Here is a 15,649-nt window from a genome sequence, read left to right on the forward strand (position 1 = left end):
TACAGTTCCTCAGGCTGCATCCTGCCTCCAGGTAAGTGACACCACAGCGAGACCAAGGAAATGCTCATGAGTTAAAAAATAACCTCTGTAAGAAGCAGAAACCACAACGATGCTCTGCCACCCCCAGCATCTTCTTCCTGAGCTGACAGCCACCTCTGGAGAACCAAGCCCTCTCCTCATCTGTTTCTCTCTTTCTCAGGGGCTCAGTGCAGCGACCAAGGACACGTACGATGCTCTCCAAATGCAGCCCCTGCCCCCCCGCTAAGCGGGAGTCACAGTGGGGATGGGCAGCGGCGAGGGATGCCCACACGCTTGGGGGGAGGGAGAGGGGGTGAAGGGGAAAGCTTTTTTCATCCCAAACAAAACAAGCACTGTGTACTTCCTCAGTGCAACAATCTACTTGGGTTGGTGCACCGAGGTTCCTTCTCTCCTCCTGTGGAATAATGTAACCGCAAGCTTTAGCTTCTGAAGCGTACATACCTGTAAAGTTATTTCCCACCAGTAGTTATTAGGTTGTTTTTGCAAGATTCGTGAGCAGTCCCCACCTCCTGACACAGCTGTTTCTGTAGCTCCTCCTCACCTTTTGGGGGCACCAAGACACACAGCTGCTGGCTCGTAGCATTTAAGGACTCTCGTTAGCGATAGGGCTGTCATTTCCTGCAGTGTTTATCTTCACGCCATTTGACAATCAGCCTCCTGCTTTAAATTTACCTTTTAAAAACTGCTGCAGCAGAGGACAGTTTTTATTTCTCTAACTGTGAAAAGTGATGTGGTGTCAGTGCAGTGAAGGGTGCCAGCTCTTTGACATCAAACAAGACCTGAACTCCAACAAAAGACAAAGTGCCATGCGGACAGCACAAGGTGCTAAGAGCCAGGCAATGGCCAAGAGATGCCTGGGAAGGCAGAAGCCGGCAGTGCTGCAGTGACAATGAGAATGGACTCCAAGTATGAGAGAAATGCTGGGAAGGCCGGGAACCTCACCCCTCCCACGTGGCAGAGGGCTGCACCTGCTGAGCTTCTGCCCCGTCACATTGTTCACAACACCAACAACCACCACCGCTGCAGCCACCTCCCTTTGTAAGAGCTCATGGGACAATGGCTGTGTCAGGAAAAAACAAAACTAATCACTTCTGGGCAACGGATTCTTCGTATAAAAGCCAGTACATAAATGCAGTTCCAAACCAGCTGAATTCATCTGGTTCCTCTTAAAAGATGCAGGTATTATTCCAAAATGGTAGTTAAGTCCATAACATAATGCATTTTTGATGAATTAATAAAGTGAGTGTCAAAGACCCACGTGTGCACGGTGCACTGCTGCATGGTGGTGATGTGGTCTCCTTGGCCAGCTGCTGGGGTCGGTGTTTCCCCAGCATCAGCTGGGAGGATGCGGGAAGCGATGCTGGGACAGCACCTCAAGCCCCAGCATGGATGGATGCGTTGTTCTCCTCTTGCTGCAGCCCCAGGCAGGGATTAGAAGGCTGTGCTGTGAGTGCCTGTCAGCAATGCAGCCAGGGCAGTTGCCCTGCAGAACAAAGATTATTATTGCAGCACGGTGCAGAGGCAGGGAGCAGAGCTGAAGCAGACAAGCTCTCAGCAGCCTGGGCTGCCCATAGTGGGCCGGGGCAGGTGCACCAGGAGAAGGGGGCTGCCTGCCCCGACACATTGACAGAACACAAACAAGCGCATACATGTTAAAACACTTGGAAAATGGTTTAATGATGTTTACAACAGAAATGAACTGTACAATTACAGTAAGTTTAATATATATAAAAAATTACAGCAGACAAATGCATCTACACAAAATCTACCTTTTCATTCTGATTTACCGTAATCTACACAATCTCTCACCGCCTACAGCTATCTGTAGGCAACCACTGGGAAAATAATAATAATAATAATAATAATTATAATTATAATAATAAAGGGCATCTTTAAAGAGACAGCACTTCGCCTTCCTCCTCACCCTCCGTGCAACCAGCAAGGTTTGAAATGTGTGGGACCCAACCCCTCAGGCTCGGGCGAGGGGCGCAGTGGGTACGGGCACTCCAGGGGGCCCTTCCTGAGCTCTGCTGACCCGAAGGGCCCGGCGCAGCGCTCCAGGGAGGGCAGGAGGAAGCGCCAGGCGGTTAAGACTGAACTTCTCTTCTGTTTTGGAAGAGAAGCAGAAGTGGCTGCTCTGACGTTGCAGCCGTTCTCTGAGCACCGAGAACTATCGTTGGGTTCCAAAGGACGGGCCCTTCTTCACGCAAAGGGTCGGTTTTCGAACTAACGCATTAAACGGCTTTTAGAAAACAACATTTGAGCTCCTTCCTCCTCGGCCCATCCCTTAAGAGCAGTGAAAAAGCCTTTGCTCTGAGGAAGAGCCCCGGGTCAACGGGTGCGCGGCGAGAGGAAGATGCTGTCTCTTTAAAAAGAAAGCAAGGATCCCAGTTGGGAGCGGCCGTCAGTGAAATGCAATCCGAATTGGCGGTCTGTGGAAATTCTTCATGGAGCAATTATGTACACTTTAAAAACCCTTCGTTTTTGTTTTTTTTGTTTTTTTTTTTTGGTTTTTTTTTTTTTTTAATTTATTTATGAACACCTAGGCAGTGAAAACCGTTATGTTAATACATACATAGACACACCCAAAACATACAAAAATACTATTATTTCAAACTACTAAGAATAGGACAAGTTCAGTTATCTCCATGCTATGACTTTAAGAGCATTACACTGAAACAAACAAGAATTTAAACGACAATTTTTTAATATCCCAGAAATATACCAAAATATACATCTAAGCTTTGGAATTACTGAGGTTAGACTAATGCAAGTGCTGGGTAATCGTACTTAATACACAAGTCTAAGGTTCTGCAGGAAAGAAATTATCTTTGGTATCTGCATCAGGCTAATAATATTAACATTTGGATTTTGCTTTGGGATAGAGCTTGTATGACCCTAGAACCAAACACCCCCCAATCAACTGAGATTAAAAAGATCCATGTAAAAAGTTCCTCCGTTTGCAACCCCCCCAAAAAAGTTAAAAAGTCACAGGCATCTACCTAGCATAAAAGGTTGAGAAATACAATGCATAGTTGCACAGTGGTGCTGCAAAAATAAAAGAAATATAGAAAAAAGGAGCTAGAGGAGAAATGAAAAGCTTCTTCTTCTTCTTTCAGGGATTTCTCACAACAGGACAGCCTCTTCCAAGCAGTGACCGGGGGGGTGAGGGGAGGGGGGAAAGCTCGGAAGTGCACCTCAGCGTGTATTAATCGACGTCACCCAGCCCCCAGAGGGTTCGAGCACCCAGCAGAGCAGCCAATCCTGCGCCCAAGCCTTCAGCCCCCAACCCACCGGCGAGGCCCCCTCCCGGCGAGCCCCTTCCCCGGCGCCGGGCGCCTCGCAGGTGGGCTGGGCGCTGAAGACGCCCTTTGTCTTTGGTTTGTTTGTTTGTTTTGAGTTTATACAATCATTAGGAAATCTTTGGTTTTGGCTGGAAATTTTAAAAGAACAAAACAAAACAAAGAAACCGCCCCCTCCCGGCTTATAGCGCCCACCGTGACCTGATGAAGGTTCTCTGTCCCGGGGGGCAGGGGAACTACATTCAAATAAAGATGGAACGGGATCGGGAGGCAGCTGCTGGCCAGTCGGGCAGCGGGGTGGGGGGGCGGGGACCCAGGATTGTCAAATAATAAAGAAGAAAATCAAACATTTGGAGACTTTTCTTGGGTTTGGGGTTTTTTGGTCATGTCGAAAAGCGAGTAGCGTGTCTGCAGCGGGGCCGGAGGCCTGCGGGCCTCGTGCAGCCCCGGGCGGGAAGAGTGGAGGGAGGGGCGGAGATTCACAGACTAATCAAGAGGACCCCTTGTAACCAAAGGAAAGAAGATACAATTGCAATTTGCCCTCACTTTGCAGTAGCTTTAAGCAGCGACATTCAGAGGCGTAAGGGGGTCGCTCCCCGGGCTGCAGGTCACGGGGTGCTATAGGCCAGAGTTCAGTGTTCGTCAGAGGAGGGAGGGCAGACTTGGCAACTCTGTAGGGTTTGGAGAAAGTTAAAGCAAGTTACTCGGTTACGAGTTAGAAATGAGGTATACGACAGCTCCTGTACCTGTGGCGGATAAACACCCCACACCTACTCACACCTAGCCTTAGACACTACCACAGAGGAAGGAAATGGAACAACGGCACTGGCGGGACAAAGAGGTACTGCCTGGCTGCCCCCTGCCCGCTGCACCCCTGCCAACAGCCGCGGCAGCTCGGCAGCCATCCCTTCCCCACGCCAAAGGGAGGCCTGCCCGGCTGCCCAGCGCTTCTCGGGGCGGCTCCACCTCTTCCGCATGGCGCTCTGCCCTCGCACTCGCTCAGGGCAGGCAGCACCAGGGCCAACAGCGGCCAACGTGTGGAGGGTGGACGGGGGAAGAACTGACGGTTTTGTCTCAACTGCCTCGTTCTCAGGACACTGTGACTGGCGCCCTCGCATTCTCGGTTATTTCTCGAGGGGGCTGCGTGATGTCCATCGTTTGCCCCTTGGCATGCGGCTTCCAATGTCACTGGATTCCGTCCGCTCGGTAATTTCAGATTGCTGTAGCACCACAACACACCAGCTTCGTCCGCACACAACGTTATCACATTCAGGGAATAGGGCTTAAGTAGCTGCTGCGACAAAATTCAGCAAAGGCAATATGAATCCTGAAGTGGGGCCTATCGTAGGTAAGAGAATTTTGTGAGGACAGGGGAAGCTACCTTGATAAGTTAAGCATTTGATGGTTTTACGTAAAGCTCTGCAGGAGGACATCCACCAGCAGACCGAACCGTTCTTAAGACAGATCAGCGCATTTTGGTTTGAGCTACTTGACAATGTCCTGTTTGGTAGAGAGATGAGATAAGGCAGAGGGGGTGTGTTCCAGTTCTGGGGCTGAGCCTCAGCAGCACTAAAGGAACGCCAAAGGGCATCGTCTTCCCTCGCCTCCCACAAGCTGTTTCATTTCCTTCCTCAGATTTGTTTTCCTTAAAGCACACCTTGTTTTCCACTTCTTTTGTTCCAAGTGTTCTTTTCTTTGAGAAGTCATTTCTTCAATATCCCTATTACCTACCTATAAATCTAACTAGCTCTTTGAAAAGTCACACAATATTAATACCACTTTTACATAATGTCAGAACAACAATTCTATTAGTAAAGCTTTCAGTGAAGTTCTGCAACCCGATTGGCGTCTGGAGGAAGAGCGGCTGGACAACCCGCCTCGCCCCCTTCCTCCCTCCCTTTCTTCACAAGAGCTCACCAAGCTCACCGGTAAAACAACTCAGCCCAATAGCACGAGACATGGACATGTACAAGGCTACTTTGGGGAGCAAAGAAAGGAGACTTCGTGGCCCCCCTAAGAGGAGGGCCGTACACAAAAGCTGTTGAACAGACTCTGACCTTAGACTACACTGCTTCCTCACTCGAAGGACAGAAACAGTTTTCCCTGACTGTATCCCAACATCAGCCTAAGACCTGAAGCACTGGGCAAGCCCCACACTCAGTTCGTCTTCACAGAGTCAAAGCAACTCTATACAGAAAAGGCGGGAGTACCCATGAGAGATCAGGTCCTTTCAGAAAGGGACAGTGACCCCAACTCAACAAAAAAAACCCACCCAGCTTTCTCTCTTACCCGCTCTGAAAACAGCAGAGCTGACGACGTATCAGTGCCTTTGGTTCCCCACGAGGCCACTGGGAATTCTCCCACCCCAGTGGAGTCGAGCTCCTCTCCGCATCACCGCACGCACGCACGCTCTCTCACACACACACACACGCGCCCCTCTTCCCCCGTGCCATAGGCCTTGAAGGGAAACGAGAAGGGAGCCTTGGGGTGCGGATGGCAGGGCCACACATCCCTCCCAAGGTAACACCACTCACCGCAACGCCGAGACGCCAGCAGAACGACCCACACTCTCCCAGCCACCCTCAAAGCCCCCCTCCCACCACAGTCTCACAGTATTTCAACCCGTTCAGGCACACCAGCCAGGTGTTAGGAGTAGGTTAGCTTTCACTTCTCAGTTTGGTTTTTCTTTCATAGTTTTTGGTCTAGACAGATTAGCATTGCTATTAGAAAAGGAAGTGTTTAAAAAGTTTTCCATCTATTATCAAGCACTACAAGCCCTACATTCAGTAACAAGACAAGGGGGATAAAAGGAACCTGTTTCATTTTTGCTCTCCCAGACAGATTAAGATGTGACAACCATTCTTCGCCCTCCCCGAAGTCAAACACAATGGACCCAATTCAGCTCTGGTGCAACTCAACTAACTGGAACGGATTTACGTCTCGGTTGAGTCTAACCCAGTACATAGCCACCTTCTTTCCCCCAAGCCTCCTGCGTACACACTGCCTTATCTTTAGATTCCAGCGAAGGGTAAGGATGGGCCAAGAGGGAGGGAAGTGTGCGCACACTTGAAAGGACCCTGAACAGCAACCCAACCAGTAACCTGCATGCCACCACGTGCCGTGCTGCAGATTAGACCACAGATAAACCAACCAAACAACAATCCCAAACCCAGGAGCGACAAAATGTTTCCTTTGGCAAGACAGATACAAGGAAAAAAATTCATGAGCAAACATTTTCCTTCTAACACAGTCAACCCCCTTCTCTGCCCCCCAACATCCACCCACCCCCACCCGACCCTATAAAGTTGTAAGCTATAAACAGGATCTCAAATACATACAGCATAATCATGTTTATCAATCATAATAAACATCAGTTCAACTAAACTCTACAGCTAGAATTATCTCAACTATTTATAAAGTTTGCTTTTCTCTTCTGATTTTTTCAGTTTAAAACCAGTTCTGCGACAATGCTAAGCTATGCTGAGGTATTTTATGAAGGTGCCAGAAGCCAGCTGCTACCCACACGTATTGTTCTCAGAGCTGTATGGTGCTACCTTCCACAGAGGAAAGACGGGGAAGGGAACAAGGAGGGAGGGAGAGGATGGGAGGGGGCCCAGATTATTCCAATGAAGGACAGTGCTTAGCTGTGCAGTGCAAAGCAAACGAAAGCAGTCCAGGTGGTTGCTTCGTTGTTTGGGATTTGGTCAGAAAAGAAGTACCTGATACAACCTGACCGTGTCTGTCTACTCAGCTAAAAGGTGTCTCTGCCCTTCTCCCAAGGTAAAACCATTTGTAATTCCAGTGCAATCATCCTAACGCCCTCCTAACAGCATCCCATGGGGGTAACAGCTCAGTGAAGGTACCCGCTAAGAGTGTATTTGAAGTGGGAGAAACGAAGGCTGAATGAAGAAGACACAAACACCAAAAAAGATAGAATACTTTTTCATCTGTTGGTGCGTGTTTGACCATAAAGATATGCAAGGTCAGGAATCGCTTTTCGTTGTTCCAACAGCATTGGAACAACTTCTTTTGTCATAAAGGGATCCATGCCCAGTTTGGACATGGAGCAAACGATATGAATATTTTAAGGAACTGCAAACCATGAGTCAGTCCGATATCAGTTCTGCATCGCTTTATGAGTCTACAGCCCTCTAACATCTTTCTACATAAGCTCCACTCACATAAAAAAAGGCGTGGGCTGCAGCACCCTCTAAGACAAAGTCTCTGTCAAAAATCTTTTAAATACTCAAAGGGTCTCTTGGCCATAAAAAGAGAAAGGCTCACGAGCAGCAACAAGACTCAGATTTAATGACTGAAAAGAGCAGAACCTCTGTCATTCTGTACCTTGAATCCTGTATTGCTCTAATATTTTGGAAAGGGAGGGAGATATAAAAAGAGGTATTCTTACAAAAATACAAAACAATTTAAGTTGGCTGTGTGAGAATTGGCAACCTGAAATCCAGTGGGGAGCAGCAGGTTAGCTTTGGTAGCACAATCCATGGTGCATATCCACGAGATGTACTCATGCTCTGTGAACAGACATCACATAACTGTTTGGGGCAGAACGGGACTAGGACCCTTAATACAGTTAACCTGGTAATACACTGACCTACACTTCTGGTTTAAAGCCACTGGACAGTTGGGCCAGACACTCCATTTTGTATAGTCCAAGACAACCCAACGGCCAAGAGAAGCTACCTGTCACCCTAAGAATTTCATAAAGTTAATTTTTACTTAAGAAATTATCAATTGATACTTAAGGTGAATCAGATACTTTTGTAGAGTGTCTGTGGTATGGTTCCAGCTGTAGGAGATTCTGTGCTCCATTTATAATAAAGTGGAAACTTCTGTTTTAAAGAATGTTGCTCCATAGCAATGCGCACAGAGTAACAGAACTAACAGTGCTATCACCTTCAGTAACATGGCTGGAGAAATGTGCAAAGAGCCAAAGCGCACTGCAAAGCTCACAAAGGTGACACCTGACCATCATCTCAAACCATCTCAAAGCACTAGGATACAGTAGCGAGAGAAGTAAATATGGTTATATTTTAAACTGTTGCAGAGGATGCATATAGAGAATTTTCTCCAACACATTTTAGTAACAGCCATTCTTTAACTGCCTCCTGAGCAAAAAAGGTTTATTTCTGAGGTTCTTTTTTTTTTTTAAGGAATTAATCATCCTAAAAGAATTTCAGATGATCAGAAGTATACATTTTTTGTCTAGATCTGATGCTCACCGTGAATTGAAAGTAAAACAAGAGAAGGAGCAAAATAGAAGCAACACATTGCTCTTCACCAAATGAAAAACCAACACGCTACAAGACAGCATTTGTTCTTAGGTTTTAGGACCAGTAGACAGCTACTGTGGTTAACACTGGCATCCTCCTTATTAACTCTAAAAGGTGCAAGAAATCACAAGCTGCAACTCCAAGTACTTCAGGGCCTACACTGTTTTCACTGAAAATCTGTCAGCCTGTTCATTTCAAGATAAAATGCAAACTTGAAGCCTCTCGTGTTCTAAAAGGTCTATAATTCAAGCCATCGAAGTATGCCTTCCTCCTAATGTTCTTGCACTTTAGTTTCCTCTTGCAAAGTAACCTCACTAGCCCTCAAACAGAACCACTGAGCAACAGCAGCTGCACACTTCTACATGACAATCCTTCTAACTCTCAAGCATGTTCTCCTTGAAGGTTCATCAGAGCACAGATTTCTCATTCATGGCAAAATGACTTTTGCAATCCAATTTAATTTGTACTTTCGACAACTCCTTACTGAAGCAGAAGATCTTCAAAGGCAGTGATGCAATGCCACAATTTCCCAAAGAAAAACTAAACAGTGAGTTCAAATGACATTAGCCAACAGGATGGACAAAAACAGAATCTCATAAAAACAAACTAGGTGGTCCTGCATGTAATGAGCATGCTATCTCCCCAACAACTCTATGAGAGCATACACATACATACCATCTTAAAGCTACACAGGGAAATCATAAAATGTACTGCGACAGAAACACAGTAGTAACTCAGAAACTAAAGAAATCCTCTTAAGGAGATTTAGACAGACGTGACTTTTGTAAGCAGCAATACTTCTGTGTACTTTCTGTGATCTGTTCACGAAGAATAATTCTACTCTCACTGCAGCAAGCAGATTCTGAGGAGTTCAGCTGTTCTAAAGCCAAACAGGAATAAATTTTTCTAACGGAAAAAAAATTCATCACCAGCTTACAACAGCTCACCCTGAAACCATTTCCTAAATACTTCTTCTAGACATTCAGGGCATATCTATATTTGTGGCTCCGCAAATCTTGTGGTTTTTGTCCTTGGCTATATGAGAGAGAGTTTTTCATTCTCTTTTCTTGCACATGTCCTTTGGCATGCTTGCAAATGTGAAAAGCAACCCACAGATCTGTAAATACAGAGCCACGAGCTCAAAAAGAAAGATGCGATCAGACATATTCCAACACACTGACATTTCTTCTGATCCTGGCTGAGAAGTCAATACAGTAGCAAAATACCGGCACGCTGCTAGAAACTATCCTAGAAACGAACAATCTTAGAGAAAATCTGCCCCTAAAGAGAAAGGAAGAACTTAAGACCGTGAGCATGTCATAGAAAATACCTCCATTCAACACGTAAATCCACTTATACTGGAATCAGAGGCACTACTTTGCCTAACTAGAGGAAAAAAAAATCATTTTGTTTGCAACATGTATGCTCTGTGCCTGTCTGCCAGTCTGCAACAGCGCAAGTCCCAGTGCTTCCAGAGACAGTAATTCTCCATTTCAAACACTGGTGAACTTCAAAGATCCCACTGACTGAGTCTCTATACAATTGTTAGTCTCTTCAGATGCAACAACTTTTACTGTCAGCAAGATGATTATTTAAAAAATAAACTTCTACTCAATTCCTGTACTTGATCTCACTCCCATTCCTTTCACACCCTGAAGTCATGCACCTGATTTCTGTCTTTCACCCAAAGACTGGAGGTTGCCAGCAGCCATGAGACAAAGCACTGCAAGGGATGAAAAGCAGGCACTGAGATCAATGCTCAGTCATTGGGATGACACAGGAAAATACATCTGAGCAAATCGATTTGGGGTTTAACCAAAGCACGCTGGTGAGTAAAGCCATGGGATATGTGCTGCTTGAGTATTGTGCCATCTTCCAGAAGCTACATCAAGCCCTTTCCAGATATGTGGCTATTCTGAGTTTCCAGTTTCTCTCAAAAAAAGGCTTGCTAAGAAATTCCCTGGAATCTGGGCCCCAGAGAGGGTGATGGGGTAGAGAGGAGGAGGGAAAGGGGGTATTAAGGTGCTCACACCAAAGCCATGTGACCAATGCAAAGGTAGTCAGGAAAAAAAGCAGATTTTTTTATAATAAATAAACCATCCAAGCTGCATTAGTGTTCCAGATATGTACTCAACAAGACCCTCTCCCAGTCACAAACCAGCAAGAATGGGACATGAAAACTCATTCAGACAGCTAATGGCACAGTCTCTTTGAACTGTGGAGAGAGGATATGCTGATTAAGGCCCACCCTTCTTTGTGTTTCTTATATATATGCAACAGCCATGCCACCCTGCCACATCTTTAGGGAACAGAAGATCCATCGGAGCAAAGACCGACGTATCCCTATCTTTAGTGAAAAAGCTTCCTGATTAATTGTATTTTTGCACAGGCGTGAAAGTAAGTAGGAACTTTCAGACTCAGGAACGAACACGATAGCTGCAGTTTTCCCCATCCTCTTACTTCACTGAACACAAGTCCCATGGGGCTTGTGCTCCTTTGGTAGAAACTGTGGTCCACACTGTGGCCTCCAGACCAACACAGTGGGTACCAGCATCTCCTCTTCCACTTCTTCCCTACCTCCCTGAAGCTCACCCAGCTGTATCTTTTACTGCTCCGAAGCTATTACTGTGGGAAATTTACATTTTTGCAGTACTATTCATAGCCCTAAAAGTCTTCTGTGCAGCCTGAAGTCAGAGAGACATCAGACACCCCAAAAATATGTAATTTTAGCCATACTGGTGGGATGAGGGTGGGACCTGTTGGATTAACAAACCCCTGACATTGCCATTCTATTTACACATCAAACAAAAGAAAACAAAGTCAAGTTAAGAGTCTGCCCCAAGGATAATACAAATTACCAACCAACCAACCAAAAAAAAAAAAAAAAAAAAAAGATTAAAAACAAGCAGCAATTTTTATATAAAATTAATAAAAACAAAAGACAAATGAAAAAGAAATTGTCAGTAGCATCTATCGCCTCTCTGCATCTGAACTGCACTTATACAAACTAGTCCATTAGTACAGCAGCTTGCTAGAAATTGACTTTGGTTCAAGCTTAGTTTTAAAAAAATAAAACATAAAAAAATCAAAAACACATTAGAAACGGTGGACGGACATTTGTTAGTTTCCCTGCTTGCAGTTCACTAGTTTTGAAGTTACGGGGATAATTGGTTTAAATATTCAGTAAAACAGGAAGGTGGAGAGTTAGAGATGAACAGAGCAAAACCAAGGCAGTAGGGGGAGAGATAAGGGATTCTGCCACTTGAGTGCAAACGCAAATCCCACGTGCTTAGGTCACCAACCAGAGCACATGTAGAGTTTAAAGTTGCTGCCATCTGGATCTTGGATGAGAAACTCCAAGATCCCCCTGAATCATCAACAAAATGAACATAGCTGCATTAGCTCATTATTTCAGAACACTCTGGTGACAATAGGAAAGGGGTAGGGGGAAGGAACTCTCTAATACCCTTGCTAGCTTAAAGAAATCTAGTTTTAAACACATGGCAGAAACCGTTAAATCCATCCAGAATGGAAGTTCAAAGTGAACTGCATTGCAGTGATCCAGTCTTCTCTTTTCAAAAGTCTATTTGGTTCAGATACTAGATTGTATATTTAAGAATATACAGATCTAACTTCTGTACAGTCCATTACTCTTCCTCATCCACATAAATACTCTTTGCTGTATGGATCAGAATCAATCAGACAGTTACAGTGGCAGGTAAGTCCCGACGCTCCGCTCAGAGATGCTTACTGCCATTTCTACATAGCTAGCAGCATCACAGCTCAGAGACCACACGAGATCACCAAGGTATGTGCAAAAACAGAGACAACTCTCTTGTGTTGGCATCAAAGATGGCAGCTTCTGTTCTTACAGTTTTGGTTTTGGTGTTTTGCAGCCAGAAGCTTTTTTTAAATTTTTTTTATCCCCCCCCCCTTAGAAAATTCTCCCAAATACAATGTTGGAAACATTAGAAGCATTTTCCTTCATTTACTTCTACGATTAGAGAGTGCCAGGCCTTTTGAAATCCTGTACCAATTCATCCGGTAGAAATCCAGGACGGTAAATGCTGCTTCATATACTTCCAATTAGCTTGAGTGACTTTAAAATATTTGTGTACATTCTTAAGAGCAAAATCAACTCAACAGGACAAAAGAGCCATCAGTATGCCACACAATCTAGACTCAGGAGGTTAAATTCCACTCTCTGAAGTAAAGAGGAACCATGCACACGAAGCTAAGTGTAAAGTTTGGCCGTTTTGTCTAAATAATTAAGAGAAGGAGAACTGTGGTTCACAACTAATTGCTACCTCTGCTCAAAGAGCAGAGACCAGCCTGGATCTTTGCACACAACCATCTCTACCGCTACACTGAGCTTCCTGCACAAGCGATGGAAATTAATCCTTCTGACCCCTCTAAGTAGACGTCAGACAAATTTAAGGATGAGGAAACTGTTCAAAACGTTCCCAGAAGATTAGGACAGAAAGTCTCTTTGTGCTCATTCTTCCTCTCCACCCTCCCACCCTCCCCCCACGGTGTGGGAGCTCGCTGAAAATAATCCAGGAGCAATAGACAAATGCGTCCAAACTATATATATAAAAATAATAATAATAATAATCATAATAATAATAATAGAGATACACCAGTAATACAGGCCTGCCTAAATTGTACCAGTTAAGAAAGGAACCCCCAATAAGATTGATACGATTATAAACACCTTGTATGACATAATGGCCTGTACAACAGACCAATAAAATGATAATTAAAAAAGAAAGATATTTAGACCAAAAAGGAACAAGAAATCCCCGTCCTATGTTTGAACTGATAACCCACCTTAACTTGTCATTGTGACTGCTGGAAATGATAAGTAGTCCTTTCACTTTTTTTGTGTTGGTTTTTTTTTGTTGTTTTTGTTTTGTTTTGTGTTTTTTTTTTGTTGTTTTTTTTTTGTTTGTTTTTGTTGTTTTTTTTTTTTACATTTTTGGTTAGAAAGTTCTCCGATCCATGAAGCGATCCTGAAAAGACAGTGTTTATTATAAAATTAGGCAAACGTCTGTCCCAGCTTTAAATCCTTCCTGTTTTGCTTTTGTTTTTTTTTGTTTTGTTTTTGTGTTGTTTTTGTTTTTGTTTTTTTTTAATATTTCTCCTTCTCTCCCTTGTCCCCAGCAACACGGTGAGAGGATGACCATCACATTTTTCAGTTCATAAACCCTACTGGCAGCCAATCCCACTGCACAGTGAAAAAGGCTGCTGGCAGCACAGCTCAGCCCAGCTCACTGTGCCTTGGAGGCAGTAGTGGTGGTGGACGTGGCCCCGCTCGCAGAGGCCACCGTGAGGAGAGAGTTCTGGATGGACTCAGCTGAGGTGGAGGTGGCATGAAGGCTGGCGACTGGTCCAGAGGCCCCTGCGGAGGCTGCAGCTGCAGAGACCAAGCTAACTGGGTTGCTGGTGAGCAGAGAAAGGTTCTGAGGGTTCAGGAACAGAGGGGCAGTTACGATGTTAGGAGTACCTCCAGCATTGGCAAACACCAAGTTTCCAGATGCATCCAGTGATGTTATTGGAAGAGAGCCACTAGATGCAAGAGCTAAAAAAATGGAAAATTAAGCAGGGAGGAGATAGCATCAGTAGTAAGCAACAATGCAGAATGTGCCTAAAAGCAACAGGGCTCTGCACTTTCTTTCTCTGATGTGAATGCTCCCTACACAACTAATGACAGTCATCATACGTAACTTTTCTTTTTTTAAATGACAAATCCTTATGAAGGATGGATAAGACCTTGCAAATATTAAAATGCTTCTGCCGCCTGCTCCTAATTCCATCAAGCTTCTCTTCAGCTCTTTCACTGCACACTGCTGTGTTTTCTGTCAAAGAAAAATCTGTGCACTCAGGTAACTTGGAAAGGGTTGAGATGCGTGTTCACTTGAAACAACAGTTATCACAAGGTGAAGGTCATGTAACCTTGAGAGTAACTTTTAAAATTACAACATATAAATGCAGTTACAACTTACTCTCACAAGGCTATAGGGTTCAGTCTGCCTTAGATTATGATCTCATATATTTATCTGTGACCCTTTGTGAAACGGTTCTTTCTTGGACCCTGCAAACAAGATTTGTTAAGCTGCTTTAGAAGATCACAGAATCAATCACAGAATTGTAGGGGTTGTAAGGGAGATCAGATAGTCCCCAGGATGTTTGAATACACAAGGTTAGCTAGATGTTAAGGCACCTGCACCAACTTTCTTTTTCCCCCCATAGATGACAAACTATGAACTGAGAACAGATCTTACTTTTTAAAGTCACTGGAAATTTTTGACTGCATGGCAGTTGCAAAACAAAGCTTTACTCCTCCAGATATGGATTTATTAATTTAAAGTTAAATGTAAGCAGTTTTAGGGGTAGAATTTTTTTCACTTGTACATTTAAGAGACGTTTGAGAAGAAGCCAGGATCAAGTCTTTCTCAGAAGTGCTCTCCTACAGATCTCAAAACAGTGCAACTCTGCTCAAGCTTATGTCAGAAGAGCTATAAAATGCATCTCTCCAACCTGCTGGAGACACACGTGCCTCTAAAACTATGGGGGGAAGACAAGAAAATCAATTTCAGATCACACGCAGTATCCTAAAGGCCTTCTGTGAACCTCTATGAGATTATACATGGTTCTAATCTACTTTCTGAAGTTGTACCTGAATCCATGATACATACAATGAGTTTGGGCATTTGAATTTTGAAAAACCTCTAGTCTGACAACACTTATGTGCAGTTCTGAAGGGTCAGCATTCTTTTTTTTGGTAGAGAACAACAAAGCTAAGGAAGTACAACAGAGATGCATTAAGAAGAACTTTACTGACCTTGAATAGTTGCCAGTGTACTGTTGCTCATCAGGGCTGGGCTGAGAGCACCACCTAATGTCCCTGGATTGAGACTGAGTAAGGCACCTCTGCAGGAACCAAGATCATGGAAGAAACAAAGACAAAGGGAAAGAGTGTTACTTTTAGGAAAAGGTGACCACTGTTTAGAACTACAT

At 44.5% G+C, this 15,649-nt stretch overlaps 2 protein-coding genes across 13 annotated transcripts in view; one reads left to right on the top strand and one right to left on the bottom strand.

The window, feature by feature from the left end:
• CD247 (CD247 molecule) overlaps positions 1-11,531 on the top strand; it is a 57,155-nt gene extending 45,624 nt beyond the window's left edge. For all 4 annotated transcript variants that reach the window (XM_048930308.1, XM_048930290.1, XM_048930311.1 and 1 more), the window contains exon 8: positions 200-11,531. In XM_048930308.1, the coding sequence (XP_048786265.1) occupies positions 200-265 (66 nt within the window). In that variant the 3' untranslated portion in view covers positions 266-11,531. The remainder of the gene's footprint in view (positions 1-199) is intronic.
• Positions 11,532-13,162: 1,631 nt separating this feature from the next.
• POU2F1 (POU class 2 homeobox 1) overlaps positions 13,163-15,649 on the bottom strand; it is a 109,879-nt gene continuing 107,392 nt past the window's right edge. For all 9 annotated transcript variants that reach the window (XM_048930171.1, XM_048930114.1, XM_048930139.1 and 6 more), the window contains 2 exons: positions 15,474-15,562; positions 13,163-14,210 (listed from right to left, as the gene is read on the bottom strand). In XM_048930171.1, the coding sequence (XP_048786128.1) occupies positions 13,900-14,210; positions 15,474-15,562 (400 nt within the window). In that variant the 3' untranslated portion in view covers positions 13,163-13,899. The remainder of the gene's footprint in view (positions 14,211-15,473; positions 15,563-15,649) is intronic.

The sequence above is a fragment of the Lagopus muta genome, chromosome 1 (genome assembly GCF_023343835.1).
Source record: "Lagopus muta isolate bLagMut1 chromosome 1, bLagMut1 primary, whole genome shotgun sequence".
NCBI classification, from domain to species: domain Eukaryota; kingdom Metazoa; phylum Chordata; class Aves; order Galliformes; family Phasianidae; genus Lagopus; species Lagopus muta.